This window comes from Arachis ipaensis, chromosome B02, assembly GCF_000816755.2.
Source record: "Arachis ipaensis cultivar K30076 chromosome B02, Araip1.1, whole genome shotgun sequence".
Taxonomy (NCBI): Eukaryota; Viridiplantae; Streptophyta; class Magnoliopsida; order Fabales; family Fabaceae; genus Arachis; species Arachis ipaensis.
The window spans coordinates 34,343,780-34,359,330 of NC_029786.2; the positions used below are offsets into that span (position 1 = coordinate 34,343,780).

The window sequence follows — 15,551 nt, forward strand, 5'->3', positions numbered from 1 at the left end:
ACTTCTACATTTTTTTTGTACATTGTAGTAATTGTTATTTCTATTAATTGAGCAGTATAGTAGCTGAGATGTTATTTTTCATTTGCACAGGCGGGGGAAGGAGTTCGAACAAATATTCCCCATAATGTTACTGCCACACCTATTGATCGAGTGGTAGTCCATTGTCTTAGATCCTAAAGTTACTTAAGTTTTTTTTTCTGTCATGGCTGAACAACTTTGCTTCTCTTGTGTCTTTCACAGGCTAAAGCAAAAAGGCAAAAGAAAAAAGTCCCAAAGACCTCCCACCCTAATTTAGTCCAATAAGAGACAAGAGTTGAGATGGAATCTTCACAGTCTGCCCCACCACCAATAGAGGTAATGTTATTTTACACATTTATGTCCAGCAACTATAAAATTTTTTGGCCCAACAGTATATACACTAAATTGAGTTGTTTTCATGTGGTTTAGGGAGTGGACTTCAGCACTGAGCCCTCAATCCCTGCTACCCCAACTACACTCAACCACGGGCCAAATTTCAGACCCAAACAAGCAATATCTAGACCTCTAGCACCTGCAGTTCACCACCCTCAATAGCAGGCCACAACCCCAACAGTTCAGCAACCTATGCAGCAGGACAAAGCCCCAATACTTCAACCCCCTCTACAGCAAGCAACAACCCCAACCACACAACCACCAACTCAGCAGCAACTTCCAACTAAAGGAGCAACTGGCTCAGGGACTGTCACAACTCCCTTCACGTTTATCCCCACACCAGGCCTAAATGCACCCCACAAATTCAAGCCAACATATGGATTTAGGCTACCAAGACTTCAGAAATGACATAATCGTAGTTATAGTTATGAATATTTTGGTGTCAAGTTATAAGAAGTAATACACTTAAGACTACTGAAACATGTTTTTTGTTTTGTGAATTCAGAGATGTGCTGATGTTTTTGGCTGAATATGTAATAGCCTTTGTGCTTAGCAGTATGAATATAAAAATTATGCTTTTAGCTTATATAACATTGTGCAGACTTATCATGGGTTCAGGCTTTACATTCTTAGAAAAAAATTCACATTCAATTCATATGGAATCTGCAATTACAGAGCAAATTAACCCAACTTTTAACCTTGTCCATGCATCACTTACAGCAACACAATATACCCTAAAACACTACAAACACAATTGCTGTTAACAGAATTAACATTGCCAGCATAACTAATACACCATGGGTATTACTATATTTTTTTTTATTTTCCTTCAAATTCATCCTCAATCTTGAATTCCAGTTGCTCCAATCTATTCTCCAGCATCATCATTCTTCCTTGAACATCATTGTCATCTTCATGCGCAAAACGGTTAGCAATCAGTTTGTCCAGCCAAACAAAATAGTTGCAGTGACGTTACTCCGTCTGCAATTGCCATTATAGTGAATACAACTTGTTAAATAACAGAAGAAGTTGATTACATAAACGGAAGATAGATGCACACTTACGCGATAGTTGGAACAACCCAGGAAGATTCTGTCTGGGTTCTTGGCTGTCCCAGACTCTTGCATGATTGTATACGTGTCACACTTGCATTTAGGGTGTTGGAACTTGGCCTTCTTACCCTCACTTGCATTGCTACTCGAACCCACCATAGTATTCCTCTAGACACGGCGTGTGTTAGAGGTTGAAGATTGCTCTGGATCGCTCATGCTTGAGGCACTAGTGTTAGGGTTCAGAAATGAGGGAGAATGTGATTTCACCCTAAACGAGCTAAAGGGCTTCTTTTCAAAACGACGTCGCTTTGCTGAGTGTGCAGGGGCTTAATTGTCCAAATGCCCACAGAGCATTCCACGTATGATGATCCAACGACACGTCACAGGATGCACGTTACACCTCAACATTTTCCAACGACTTTGAACGGAGAAACCAACGGAAGGGCTAATTGGTATCACGGAGTATATGGATAGGGGCCGATTTGGTAAATTATAAAGGTTAGGGGGCATGTAATCAATTTTCAAAAAGGACAGGGGCCAGAAAGGATATTTACTCATAAAAAAAAATTGTAAATTACAGCTTCTAAAAAAAGATGTTTCTCTTATTATTTCTATTATTTTATTTAATATTAATTAAAATATTTTAATTCAATTAATATTAATTACTCGGATAGATAGATAGATAGATAGATAAAAATATCGAAAAAGTAAATAGAAAAAATATTAGAAATTTCTCTTTCTCTTACCGTGATCTACAAAAAAGTAGACTTTGGAGTTCTTTTTAACTGAAAGAAAGGAAAATAGAACAAAAACGACACTAAAAGAAAAAATCTTGAAATAAGATTCAAATAGAAAAGTAATAAAAAATAGAAAGTACTAAATAAGCCAGTTTCCTAGACATAAAAATTAGAAGAATTTTGAAAACATTTTTTTTATTTATTTTTTCAATTTCACAAAAATATTCAAAGAATATTATTCTTTGATCAAAGGAACGGAGTGTGCCCGGGCTCCGCTGGTAGCGCGAACGAGAAAAGGTATCATTTTTCTCTTGAAAAGTTGTTAAAAAAAAATTTCTATCAGATTTATGAGTAAATTTATGAGTCATAAGACAATTAACCATTCATGACTTAGGGGATTTGATTTGGAAGAATAAAAAAAGGAATAGCCGGATTGAGTTCATGGATTCAATTTAACCTAGGTATCCATAGAGCAATAAATGATTTTTATATCCGAAACGCATTAGAAAAGAAGGGAAATCTACGAGAAAAAAAATCATTATATAAATGAGAAAAGCCTCCAAGGTCCCATCCCCAAAATGATGCAAAAAGATTTTTTTTATCTATCAATTATGTTTGGGTATAACAATTTTTTAAGAAAAAAAGATCTTTTTTAAAAAAAATGTAAATTACAATTTCTCAAAAAAGATATTTTTTTTATTTTTCTAATTTTTTTTTATTACTAGAAATTTGTCAAATATACTAAAAAATAAAAAAAAACTTTTTTTATTAAAATAATATTTTTTTATCAAAATAATGAGACCCAAACAAACATAATATTTAATAAACTTTAAATATTTTATCTTTATTTTATACATTTTATTTTTTATTTATAAAAGTAACTTAAACAATTTTGAATCGTGAGAGAACAACTTGTCTTTTCAAAGCTTACATGTTTAAAGGTTAAAAATCACCCTAAATCATTAACCCCCGCTGCCGCCGCCATCCTCTTCTCCCCTTCCTTCGCCTTTTCTCTCTCCCAACTCCAGCAGAGGCACCACCGCCGGCATTGTTTCTCTGTTCTCCACATCTCCTACGCCGTTCACCTCTTGCGTCGCCGCTCCCGTCTCTCCCCCTTTGGCTGCTGCAAGAGTCTCTTCCCGCTTTTCCGCGTCGCTGCCGCCAGCGTCTTTTTGCCATTGTTGGACAAACCTTTGAACCCGTCACTTGACCGGTTCAGTTCTCGCAACCTTACTCTCTCATCCACTCACACTCACTCTGCATCTCTGCCTCGCCTCTCAGACCTCCTCGCGGCCACTGCCTCGTCTCCACTGTCCCTCGACATCGCCTCTCACCACTCGGTTTGTGGCCTCGCCTCTTCCTCTGAGCCTCCGCGTCGTGCCGACTCGCCGTGCCTCCCTCTGTCGCCGTCAGTACGTCACGGTCCCACTGCGTTGCCCCTCCCTTTCCGTGGCCAATTTACGGTCCATCTGCAGCCAGCAGGTAGGCCGTTGCCATTACCTCTGCTCTCTTTTCTTTTTCTTGATGATATAATGTGATTTTAGGTTTAGGTTGGGTCTTTTTGATACAAGTTTAGCTGTGATTTTGGTTTAGGTTAGGTATTTTTAATTTTTTCAAGGGTCAAGTATATTTTTGTCTTGAAGTATGTCAAAAGGTTGAAAAATATCCTTAACAGTATGTTCTGAAAACCGGATCGGATCGGCCGGTCGGACCGATTTAACCGCGAATCGGCAACATTAATGGTCCGGTCAGGTATATAAAACCGCTAATAAAAAAACCAGCAGAAAACCGTTGAACCGAACGAGAACCGGTCGGTCAGACCGAACCGGAACCCGGCCGGTTTACACAAAAAAGGGTAGCTCCTTCGTTTCTTTCTCTCGTTCTCCCTCTCTTTCTTTCAGTCAGAGAAATCAGTCAAATCACACAAAACCCTAGCACTTGTAAGCCTACACCACCGCCACAAGGAGTGGCATACTGCCGCCGTCCGTCGCACTCGAAGTTCGCCATCCGTTATCTAGCTTCCCTCGTGCTCCAAGTCTTCAACCCCTGTTCGCTGTCGCCGATCGCGGTTGCTTCCTCGAGCTCGGCGTCCGTCGTCTTTGTCTGGTCAGCCGCGCTTCCGTCGCCGTTTGTTTGCTGTTCACGTTCGCATCTTCGTTCGCGTTCGCTCGGCGTTCACCGTTCGCGTTCACTCACTGTTCACCGCTCGAGTTCGCGTTCGTCTGGAAGGCACGTTACTCTGCTTCAAACTCTGCGACCAACCCGCGCCTCCACTCAGCCGTCGAACTGCTCTCTGTTGTCCCCGCCGTGAGTTCCCTAAACCCGCCACCAGACAATACACTCACACAACACCAATACTCTTCAAACTCTGCAACTTCTGATTTCTATTACAATAAGTAATTCTTTGATTTGGTAGTGGTTTGGATTTTTTCATAGACTAAATTAAAGTTACAATAGTTATGTTCTCTTCTCTGTCACATTGAAATTAAGCTTTGAATTCTCTTATTTCGTTTTAATTTTACCGCACTCAACATGTTTGATGAAATGCTTTAACCATATTTCTGGTTGGTTTTATAATTTCTAGCTTTTAGAAACTTACTAAGTTGATTGCATGTGAAATTAGAATAATTGGATCATAGTAATTAGGAAATTATAGCTGTACAAATAGCATCTTTGCAGAAAACATATTAGCATGATGATTCCACTTGCATTAGTGTTCTTCTGGTAAATTTTTTAACTGTTATTGTGAACTTGTTAATTTGCTAATTGTTCTTGTGTTCTTCTGTTACTTTTAATTTTTTTTGTTTTGTTGTGATTTTCTGTTCTTGAATTTGTTAAGTTGATAATTTGGTAAATTGTTGGGCTACTGTTGTTTTAATTTGTCAAATTGTTAGGTTGCTGCGACTTAATTTGTTGGATTTTCTATTTAGGTCTTGTTCTTGTTTATTTGCTAAATTGTTGTTGTGTATTTATTGTTTATTTGCTGGATATTGGTGATCATTGTCTTTGAGATTATTTACTATGCAGGTTTAGTGTCATCACTGTTTTGGAATGTTTTATAATGTACTCATGTTTGTTGCTGTTTTGTAATTGCTGGTTGCAGGTTTAGTGTGATTATTGGTTAATGTTTTGTAATATTTGGTGCTGAATGCTGATTGTTGAATTCAGATATGGTTGTTTATTTTGACTTGGGTAAAGAGACTTATAGTCATTTTTTCCTGCCTTATACCGATTCAGATGATTATTTTTAGAGGATGAGCACTTATTTATGTATCTTGAGAAACTGTCTTTGTGTGTGTTATGAGCATTTGGTGAAGCCTGTATTGTACCTATTCAAAGCTTAGTTTTACCAAATGGTCTTCAAAGCAACTCATCCAAAATGCTACTGCACAAATCCAAGTCTATTGTCTCTAAAAGCCTGTATGCACCTTCATTTGGTGAAGCCTTTCTAGCACAGTCCACTACCAACTTTGTTATTAATAATGTTATCAAATTTATTTATCCGAGTACTATGTTTATTTTTAGTTGGATTTATGATAATTCATTTGATATTCTTCCTATTCTTGTCAGATATTTCTTTTAACATTTTGTGTACTGATGAGGAATTGTACTTGCTTGGTATCATGCTTTCATCTGGCAATTTTGCATTTAATATTAAAAAAGGAAAATCCTAAGAGAGGAATTCACCACTCCATTAGAAAAACTTCATACAACCTTATACCCTCAACTTAATACTTGCATATTTATAATTTATTTATTATTCCATTTTAAAACGGTTTTTTCGGTTGAACTACCGGTTAGACCGGTTAGACCAGTAAACCAATGAACCAATAACTAAAGCGGTTTGATGACCGGTCCGGTTCTCAGAACCTTTTATTTCAATTTTCTCCTAAAAGTTTTTGATTTGCATGAAATGTACCAGGAAGTTAAACTTTTAAGAAATTTAGGATTAATTCAGCAACAATTTCTTAAGTAACCTTTTCACACAAGCAACTGGCCCCTAATTGTCAAACATTATTGCTAAATTGGTCATAAATTTCTTGAAAATTTAGCTGTTGGGGTAATTTGATTCAAATTGAAAACTTTTAGACAAAATTGAAACAAAATAAAATTTAGTATTATTTTTGAAAGTTTTGACAAACTCCAGGACAAAAAGTATACTTAACCTTATGAACTGTTGGCAGCTAGGTTTAGTTTGATTGTTATTTTTTAGCATATGCATTATGTTGTATTAGACTAGTTAAGGGTAGATTGTGTACTTTTTGACATGAATTTGTCTATTTCTCAGGTATGACAATTTGTCTTCTGAAACTCTGTTTATTACTATTTAAACTATGTTTGAATTATGGATAAAGACAATGTTTATTTCGATTTAAGTCTTGACGACAATGAAGATTATGCTTGTAATATGGTTGAAGAATATTTAAGTCCCTTTTTTAAAATTTTTCTTTGAAAATCCATAGATATCCACTCTGATCCGGGTATTGGGCGAGGAATTGGTACCCGTCACTCGTCAAGGGTACGGTGTGGGGACTGGGAAGTTATGCAAAATGGGGGACGGGGCGGGGACCATGTTGGTTTTACTCTTTTTCCTTATTCTCTTTGTGTTTGTCTCACCATGAACCTTTGTTTTGCTCACAAGTCATAACTGCCAGAGTCTCCATGGCTGAAAGGAGCAAGGAGCTTCTTCACTTGGAGCAAAAGGCCACACCCCTCTCATCCTTAGGTCTATTTTATTCTCCCTTTTCTTTTTTCTTTTTTATTTATTTTATATATATTTTGCTTTAGATATCGTATTGTTGAAGTTTGATTTTTTTTAAATTTTTTTCACTTTTATGCAGAATCCACACTTCTTGTTTGTAACGGCAAAAGAGAACAATGCACTCAAACTAAGATACTTCCCCCTAATGGCACTCCTCTTACTTCTATTCCCAAAAGCCAACGTACTGTTTCAAATTCATCCCAAGTTCTTATATTTTTAAATTTTATTTATTTATTTATGGTGGAATAGGACCTATGCTAATAATTAAGTTCATTTTAGTGGGGGTGTTTAGATTGTTAGCCATGATTATTATCTACTATTATTATTGAAGGTAGAAATAATTAAAGATCTCAATGAAATTTGATTATTGGTAGTTTTAATTGTTTAATAATTTGATAATAGTTATCTCTCATTGTTAGTAAATCATATAATTGAGTAAAAGTGAATGATTTGGTAGATCTATGCGACCTTTTCATTAGTAGTTGAGATTAGTCCATATTCTACCTGAAGAAATTTTCTTTTGAAACATTGTGCAGTATGGAACAGATGATATTGTTCTGAAATTGTGAATGCTTTATCTTTTCTAGATTTTGAATTTGATTATGTTGTTCCTGGTTATTCAGCTGGAAATATTAGAGTAACTAGACAAATGAGAGAAAGATTATTACTAATTGTGTCAATTGCTCTGAAATTTATTACTTTGCTCTATCATCATGTTTATTTGACAGCTGTGAACTAACAAACTCTTATCCTCGCATTCTCTCCGTTTTGACTCTCGCCCTCTCCTTTTCCTTTCATCACTTCCCCACAAACTTGAGCATATAGATAATATTTATCAAGCTTAGAACATAAATAACCTATAGAAGATATTATTTGATATTTAAGGATAAACTTCTTCTCTAAGACTCACCCTCAAGCTAAAGTTACTAAGCTCTAAGCTTTTTACAATAATACTCGTGGAAATATAATATGAAGACTAAGGAAAGGCCATCTGTATCTGCTGGAAACATGTCAGGGCCAGCAAGAACTGCTGAAGATGTGCAGGGGCCTGTTGCGACTTCTGGAGTTGTGCAAGGGGTAGCTGGGACTGTTGGGGACTTGCTGGGACTATCCGGAACTGCTTGGGCCAGTAAGGAGGTAAGGAACCTAGGAAAGCGACTTGGTTGAGCAGTCATTGTCTTTCAAAGAGGCCATAAATAGCATATAACTGGCAAAGACTGTGAATGACAAATATTACTGTTGGTATGGTTTAGAATGGGAGGTTGGAAGGAAAACACAACCAATATTCATCACTTTGGCTGCGTTTGGTTCTGAGAATAGAACATTGAGAACAAGACACAATGGACATAGACACAAAGATTAATGTTCTTGTATTTTTGTTTGGTGATAAACTAGAACAAAATATAAAAGTCTAATTTACTCTTATTTTTTCCATACAAAAATTTAGGAAGAAAAATATGATGATGAAAAACATAATTTTGAAAATTTGGTATAAATATTGAAAGAAAAAATGAAAAATAAATTGTCTCTTGTTAGTGTTTTTGTGTCCTTGAGAGAAAGGACGCAAAATACACTAATTTAGTGTCCCTACACACATTGTCTCTGTCTATGTTTTATCTATCAAACATAATTTGTATCTCTGTATCTTCAATGTTCCGTGCCTATAAACAAACGCAACCATTGTGCCAAGAGGACCAGATACCAAAAGTAAGAATAGGGAGATGCTGGAGGAGGTTACAGAGACAACAAAGGGGTCAGACTTGCACTATTAGAAGCAGGAGATCAATACTCAAATAGTCATGGCACCCGTTAGGGATAAATCAAGTTTGATACTGTAGTGGACTAGCGGCTTGATCAAGGAGATAAACACATGCAAAGATAGCACAAAGAGGTGAGCATTGAGGTGTCAGTAGCTGCAGGAGTTGGCAGCAGAATACAGTGGTTGATGTGCCCTCAGGCACTAGTGGAAGTGAAGTCGGTGACTTGTTTGTCAGAGATATGTTGAATGTGGCAACACGTGGCTTGTCGAAGAGCAACACTGTTGACAAGGTTGGAGAGGTTGGGCATTGCTGGACAAGGAGAAGCCAAGGGTGTGGTCTTTGGTCAGATTTGACAATGGTGGAGGGCAGCAGCGCCGCAACAGTTTTCAAGGAGGATACCATGTCTTTGATGTTATATTAAGATTCATGGTTACTCAGCTGGAAATATTAGAGTAATTAGACAAACGAGAGAGATTATTACTGATTGTGTGAATTGTTATGTATCGTTACAAGGGAAAAGGCCAACATATATAGAGAGGAGAGTGATAAATCTAGAGTACCTTCTCAACTACTCTCCATAAATGCACCGTCCAAATTACTAACCACTATCTAACAATGATATCTCTCTTCATATTTCAACACATTACTCTTGTTTGCTTCTAGTGTCTCAGCATATTTTATTATTCATTCAAATTGCTTAATTGGACTCAATATGATATGATATGCTTTTATAAGTTTTACAATCATGCTGATGAATATGGCATTCATAACCCCCAATTACATTGCCTGCTAGTAAGATGAATCATGATACTTTATAATTGTGAATAAGTTAATGAGCATTGCAGTTGGATTTGGATCTCAATAGGGATATAGCTATTCTCTGCTAGTGCCAGAGTTGTTGCCCATAAGTGTGTCTGATAGTGCTTCAAAAGTTTGTGTCATGAATAGTATTAAGTATTATTTAGTAGTTATTAGTTTATATTTTTTAAATATTAGAATGTTTAATTTAATTTCATGTTCTTTAATTTTATTTATTTAGTTAGTAGATTGGGTTTTATGTTAGTGGGCATAAGGTTTTCTTTATTTTAACCTAATATGAGGTTGTAAATATTTCCTAAACTATTGTAGTTGTCACTGAGAAATTAGAGGTGTGAAAAACCACTTTTTTTTGTTTTGAAACCATGACATGGACAAGTGAGGTCGAGTGAGTCACTCTCTTGTTGCATCGGAAAATTGGATAGAAGATTGAGTGATTCCCTTCGATTCAATTCCCAAATTATGGTGTTGACAAGTTAAGTTGAGAGAATCCTTTTGTTGCATCAAAAAATTGGATAAAAAATAGTGTAATTCCCTTTGTATTCAATTTCAACCTATTCTTTTTTCTATTTTAATTTCAATTTATCTTTTTATTCAATTTCAGTGTTTATCTTTTTGTTTATCCTTCGTTTCGTATCAGTGTCTGACTTTGATGTGGTCTTATTCTTAATTTTGGTTTGATTTGTGTTCTTAGTTGGCGCTTTCAAGTGCAATGCCAAAAGGATTGTCTGCATATTCCAAGCTATTGTTATAACTTAGAAGTGAACTAGTTTAGGCTGGGAAATCAAAGTTTGTGATCTTATATTTGTAGTGATGGCAATGAAATAAGAACCTAAATATTTGATGGCAAAATCTGTTTCATTGGTCTGTGTGATTTTCTTGATTAGATTTTCTCTGCTTGTTCACATGTTTTGTTGTTTTACTGTTCTACATTTTTAGTATGGGGTTAGTCCCTTGTTCTTAATTAAGTAGTTGTTGATGTTATCAGTAGAAGATAACTGAATGCTTTTATTGTTGATATACATGATAATGATTTTCTTTTTGACAATATTTCACTGCTGAATTTGGTGTTCAAATGAAACTACCTGGTTAATACTTAGTACAAGTGAATATTAGGTAGCGGTTGTTTTGAGGTATTGGGATAGAGACTAGGAGACAGACACAGTATCATATTTGTTGGCTTAGAGACTGGTACTAAAATTTCTGTCTCTGTCCCCAAAATTTCAGTATTTCAGTACCTCTAAAAAGTAGGGACACAAGGGACTGAAATTTTTAGAGACGGAGATTGAAATTTTAATAATATTTTATACCTAAAATACCCTTATTTCAATTAATTAATTCAAAGTTTATCCTTTATGCAAATTAAATTAGAGTTTTATTCTTATTTCAATTTCTGTCTCTCATTTTATACCAAACAAAATACTGAAATTTATTTTAGTCTTTGTCCCTTAATCTTTGTCTTTCAGTCTCGGTCTTTCAGTTTCTGTCTCTCTACCAAACGCTACCTTATAGTTGTAATCACTGAACTAGTACTTTGGGTAGAGCATAGCCCTAAGATGGAATCACAAAATTGAGCTGCAATATTTTTAACCTAACATGACCTTTTTTTTTTTAATTTTGGATTGATGCAGTTTTAGGGAAGGTTAAAGATTTCTTAGGAGTGATGTCAGAAGCAAATAAGCGGCTGGAACTTGATGCGAAGGTTCAAATTTGAGTTCTGATTGAAGCCATATTTTAATTGTTTCACAACCATTTTCTCCCTTTGTTCTCCTATCTATTTTCTTGTTGCTTTGTTTTGAAAATTTGTAGGATCATCCTGAGAGTTACAATATTGAAGAGCTCACTGGAAATGAATCCAAAGTTATTGAAATGGTAATTCATTGTTCAATCCGTGTCATATCTTCTATGTATGATTCGTGTTACTGACCGGCAAATAGTTGATTATTGCATTGGTTTTTTTGCTCAATCTTTTTCTTTTTAAGGATTTGATGCTTGGTGTTGCGGATCTTAATACACCTGAGGCTGTGGCTGCTGCTGAATCAGCAATTTCCAGTTGTCAGCCTGCGATTTCATTGGCCGCTGATGGCAAAGACACAGACACAGATTCAGATGAAAGCAGTGCTGAAGATGATAACGAGGATGATGGAATCAGAAGTGGTGATGCTGGAAATGATGGTAGAAAGCCTTCATCTCTTGATGATAAAAAACGAAAGGGAAATCATAATTCCAAAAAACGAGCAAGGATAGTCGAGCTTTCATGAACTCAATGGTGTGTGGTAACTGGTAAGGGGTTATGAGAACTAGATGCATGAGTTGGCATAAATTGTTGTATGTACTTGCTAAGATGATATCAGCAAGAATCAAAATGCATCTTTTACATCTAGGGTAGGAATATATTGTTTGATTTTGGCTTATGTTTGAGATCAGACAATAGCAGCTTCCATATGAGTTAATTTAGTGGTAACTCCTCAATGAGCTATACATGTATTTATGCCCTTAATGACAGGATTTCGGTGTAGCGATACTTAATTGATTTATTTTTATGAGTTCTATATGCTCTTGCTAAATTTCAGTGTTTTTAACTTTTAGAGCCATTTTCCATGCAATATGTTAATTTATGCAACCTGTTAATTTTCAAAACAGCCATGTTTCTACTACAAGTTATAGCAAGTGATGAGTTTAATTTTGATGCATTGACAGTGTAAACGTTTTACACAGTTGTTTATTTTTTTCGTTTTTTTGAATGATCATTTACAAGGTTAATGTGAAAAGTATTATGTTTGCTGATAGCGTTATATAATTGGATGTAAGTACAAAACTGATTTACATTGATATCAAAATTAAATTCAGCAATTGATAACAAAATGATAAGTGTAGTAGTTTCAAATAGGTATAAAGTTGCAAACTTAGATAGTCACCAATAAATTTCATGAATGGGGTGATTTCCCTTATGTATTTTTCAGCTTTGTCTGATAAAGTAGTATATTAACTCATAGCACCTATATACTATAGGAAAATTATCACATGTTCACTGATAAATATTGGAATATGATGTTCATTGGTATTAAAAGGTTGCTAATTTTACTTTTGTCATTAGTAACTATGTAATGACCAAATAACCTTAACTGAACTGTTAATTTTTCTAAAATAACCAACTAAAACACATGGTTATTGGCTTGAAAAGTTATATAGCAATTCTTTATTTTCTGGGCCACAAACTTACGTTCAATATATTGATTTTTTTAATATTTTTAACATATTAAATATAACAAAAAATCTGAATCTGCTTCCTTCTTCTTCTTCATCTGCTTCTTCTTATATTTCATTCTCCAAGCTGGATCAATCTTTGCAAGCACTGCAATTCCATAAAGGAATTACCCAGTACAACACTGTATGCTTCAATATGAATCCTTTCTCAGCACTGCAAGATGGAGAGGGTGTTTTAATTTGTTGTTTTCTGATTTTATTGTTGTTGTGTTAATTTGGTGGTTGAATTTGTGTTGATTTATTGAATTTGGGTTAATTTTATTGATGATGTTATTGTTGGTGGTGGATGTGCTGGTGGTGGAGGAAATGCTGGTGGGAGTGGTGGTGGTGGTGGTGGAAGAAAAGGTGCTGATAAAGGTGGAGGGTATTTTTGTCCAAAAAAAGTTAAAAAGACGATTTTAATACGAAAAAAATGTTAAGAACGATTCTAAATAAAAAATTAGATGAGGGACGGTTTCGCGCTAAACTTTTGGGACCAAAATTATATTTACCCCTAAAATTTATTTGTCTAATACGATTTACGAATAAATAACCAAAAATCTAATATATTGAATTTTATCGAATAAAAATAAAATAAAATATACAAATATATATTAGAAAAAAATATTTCTAAAAAAATAATATTCATAAATTTATAATAATAAAATATTAAACATAATACAAAGTTTAAATGAAAAACATAAAAATCGTTCCAATAATAAAAATCATAATTATAGTCTCTATATATATATATATAATTTCTTGCAAATTAATATTTACAAGATATTTTTCTTTGACTGATTAATATTTCTAATAAGTTTGACCATACTTGTAAAATAGAAAAAATTTTATCATTTTTGTAGGATCTTAATTTGAAAATAAATCGTAAAATTTTTTAAATAATAATACGTGGAATCATATTAGTTTGTTGTATTATAGTGTTCTTAGTCCAAACAAAAAATAATACACCTAAATGTTACCAAAAAATAATTAATTTTTATGAAAAAAAGTATTTAGACAAATTACAATATATTTAATAAAGTATTAGTTTGTGAGTAATTATAATATTTTTATTAATTCTCTAAAAAAAATACATTAACATTAGGATCAAAATTTTCATATATATATATATTTATATATATTCTTTTTATCAAATGTATTATGATTTATTTTATAGGGTGATTTTTACATTATTAATTTAAACTTTGTATTATCATTTTATATTTTGTTATTATAAAAATGTGAATGTTAATTTTGTTTATAGGAATGTTATTCATAACATATTTTTTTATAATTTATTTTTACTGAATAAAATTTTATGTGTTAGATTTTTGGTTATTTATTGTATATGGATAAATATCTAAATTGATATTTAAAGAATTTTAAATCGAATATTTTAGTCCTTAAAAAATTTTATTTTTTAGAAGTCCTCGTTTATTACTCTTATCATATAGATTGGTCCTTCTATTGTTTATTTTAAAAGAATCTAATTTTTCTTAGAGTGTATTTTTGGAACTTAACTATTTTGTAATAAAATTTATTAAAAATTTATTTGTTCAATAAATATATTAAAAATTTAATTGAAAACAACAAAAGGATCAATTTATCAATTAAATTTTTTGGTGTCTTATTTATCCTTCGTATCTTTTAAGGTTAATTTTGTAGACAATATAAATTTTAGAATCCTATTTTATAACTTATTCTAAAACAAATGAGATGTTTAAAGAAATTGTGATATTTATTGCTAAAATATAATTATGTGCAATTTATAAAAGAAGTTTATAGAAATAAAAAGAAGTCTGACTTGCGTGTTATATTTAATTTTTTTAAGAAACATATTGTTATGATTGTTAATGTTGTTTTAATTATTGTTATACTATTATTACAATAATTATAATTAATGAAAATGATAACTATAAATTAAAAATTTTTATCGTTATTTTTAAATGCCTAAATAATATGTTTTTTTATAAAAAAAGGTTTATAAATGAACCAATCAATTTTTTTTAAAAGAAAATGAATAATCAATAAGCTTTTTCTTAATAAATTTTTCAATGCTTGTTAAAAAAGAGGTCAGTCACACTAACCTATCGCAGGCTCAACTCATTCAACACGGCAACACAAGTTAGCTATAAATAGGACAATATTGTAATTTTATCTCTCTCTTGGTGGGTGAAGGAAAGGACAAATATCTTCTTCACCATGCTCATTAGTCAAACAATTCTACGTACAAGATTTTCATTCAATCTCATTCTTTAATTTATTTTATTATAAATCTTAATGATTAAAAAGAATGGAACATCATGTACTGCTAAAATACAACGGTATATGTGAAACGCTTCCTATACTATATAGCATAGTTGACATGACATTTTCTAAAATTAAAGGAAAATGTATTTCAATTTTTAAACGTAGTATTTTGAAACTAGCGAGGATATGGATCAGTAATTGAAGCTTCATTGACTGATTCTTGTGCTGGTCTTTTTGTCGATGTGTTTGATCCTGTATTCAGCAAAAATGCAGGTTCTGAAGGTACTGCGAGTGTGACCGAATGATTATTAAGCATGAGTAAAACTGTAGCCATGGTTGGTCTATGAGCTTCATTTGCTTGAACACATAGTAAAGCAATGTGGATGCATCGAATTATTTCATTCTGTGAACCATTTCTTAATGTGGTATCTACAATGTTTGAAATTGTCCCATCCTTCCAATTTCTCCATGCCTGCAAGAATTTTCTCAGATTAGTATCCTTTTATTAATTTTTGCT

General features: G+C 33.4%; 2 protein-coding genes and 1 long non-coding RNA gene across 4 annotated transcripts in view; 1 reads left to right on the forward strand and 2 right to left on the reverse strand.

Moving 5' to 3' along the window:
- On the forward strand, nucleotides 3,168-12,080 carry LOC107625238. 2 transcript variants are annotated; one of them, XM_016327817.2, is made up of 7 exons: nucleotides 3,168-3,682; nucleotides 6,664-6,773; nucleotides 6,856-6,926; nucleotides 7,042-7,143; nucleotides 11,170-11,240; nucleotides 11,348-11,410; nucleotides 11,521-12,080. In XM_016327817.2, exons 2-7 carry the CDS (start codon nucleotides 6,751-6,753, stop codon nucleotides 11,797-11,799), a joined length of 609 nt encoding a protein of 202 aa, XP_016183303.1. In that variant the 5' UTR covers nucleotides 3,168-3,682; nucleotides 6,664-6,750; the 3' UTR covers nucleotides 11,800-12,080. The 2 variants fall into 2 exon arrangements, with proteins under 2 accessions (XP_016183303.1, XP_016183306.1); XM_016327820.2 differs by lacking the exons at nucleotides 3,168-3,682; nucleotides 6,664-6,773 and adding an exon at nucleotides 4,105-4,507 and having other exon boundaries at nucleotides 6,843-6,926; nucleotides 11,521-12,001.
- Nucleotides 4,638-15,551, reverse strand: part of LOC110268817 — a 23,503-nt gene continuing 12,589 nt past the window's right edge. Inside the window, exon 3 of the long non-coding RNA XR_002357362.1 lies at nucleotides 4,638-6,070. This is a non-coding gene — a long non-coding RNA (uncharacterized LOC110268817). The remainder of the gene's footprint in view (nucleotides 6,071-15,551) is intronic.
- Nucleotides 12,232-15,551, reverse strand: part of LOC107625239 (putative receptor-like protein kinase At4g00960) — a 6,775-nt gene continuing 3,455 nt past the window's right edge. The window contains exons 7-8 of the mRNA XM_016327823.2: nucleotides 15,128-15,506; nucleotides 12,232-12,540 (exon numbers count right to left, since the gene is read on the reverse strand). Of these exons, the coding sequence (XP_016183309.1) occupies nucleotides 15,210-15,506 (297 nt within the window). The 3' untranslated portion in view covers nucleotides 12,232-12,540; nucleotides 15,128-15,209. The remainder of the gene's footprint in view (nucleotides 12,541-15,127; nucleotides 15,507-15,551) is intronic.

What these genes read in the sequence shown, in the direction of transcription:
- LOC107625238 (XM_016327817.2), top strand. Translation starts at nt 6,751, where the DNA reads ATGGGGGACGGGGCGGGGACCAT. An exon ending in GGGGACGGGGCGGGGACCAT is followed by an intron (nt 6,774 to 6,855) that starts GTTGGTTTTACT and finishes CATAACTGCCAG; the next exon opens with AGTCTCCATGGCTGAAAGGA. An exon ending in TTCTATTCCCAAAAGCCAAC is followed by an intron (nt 7,144 to 11,169) that starts GTACTGTTTCAA and finishes GGATTGATGCAG; the next exon opens with TTTTAGGGAAGGTTAAAGAT.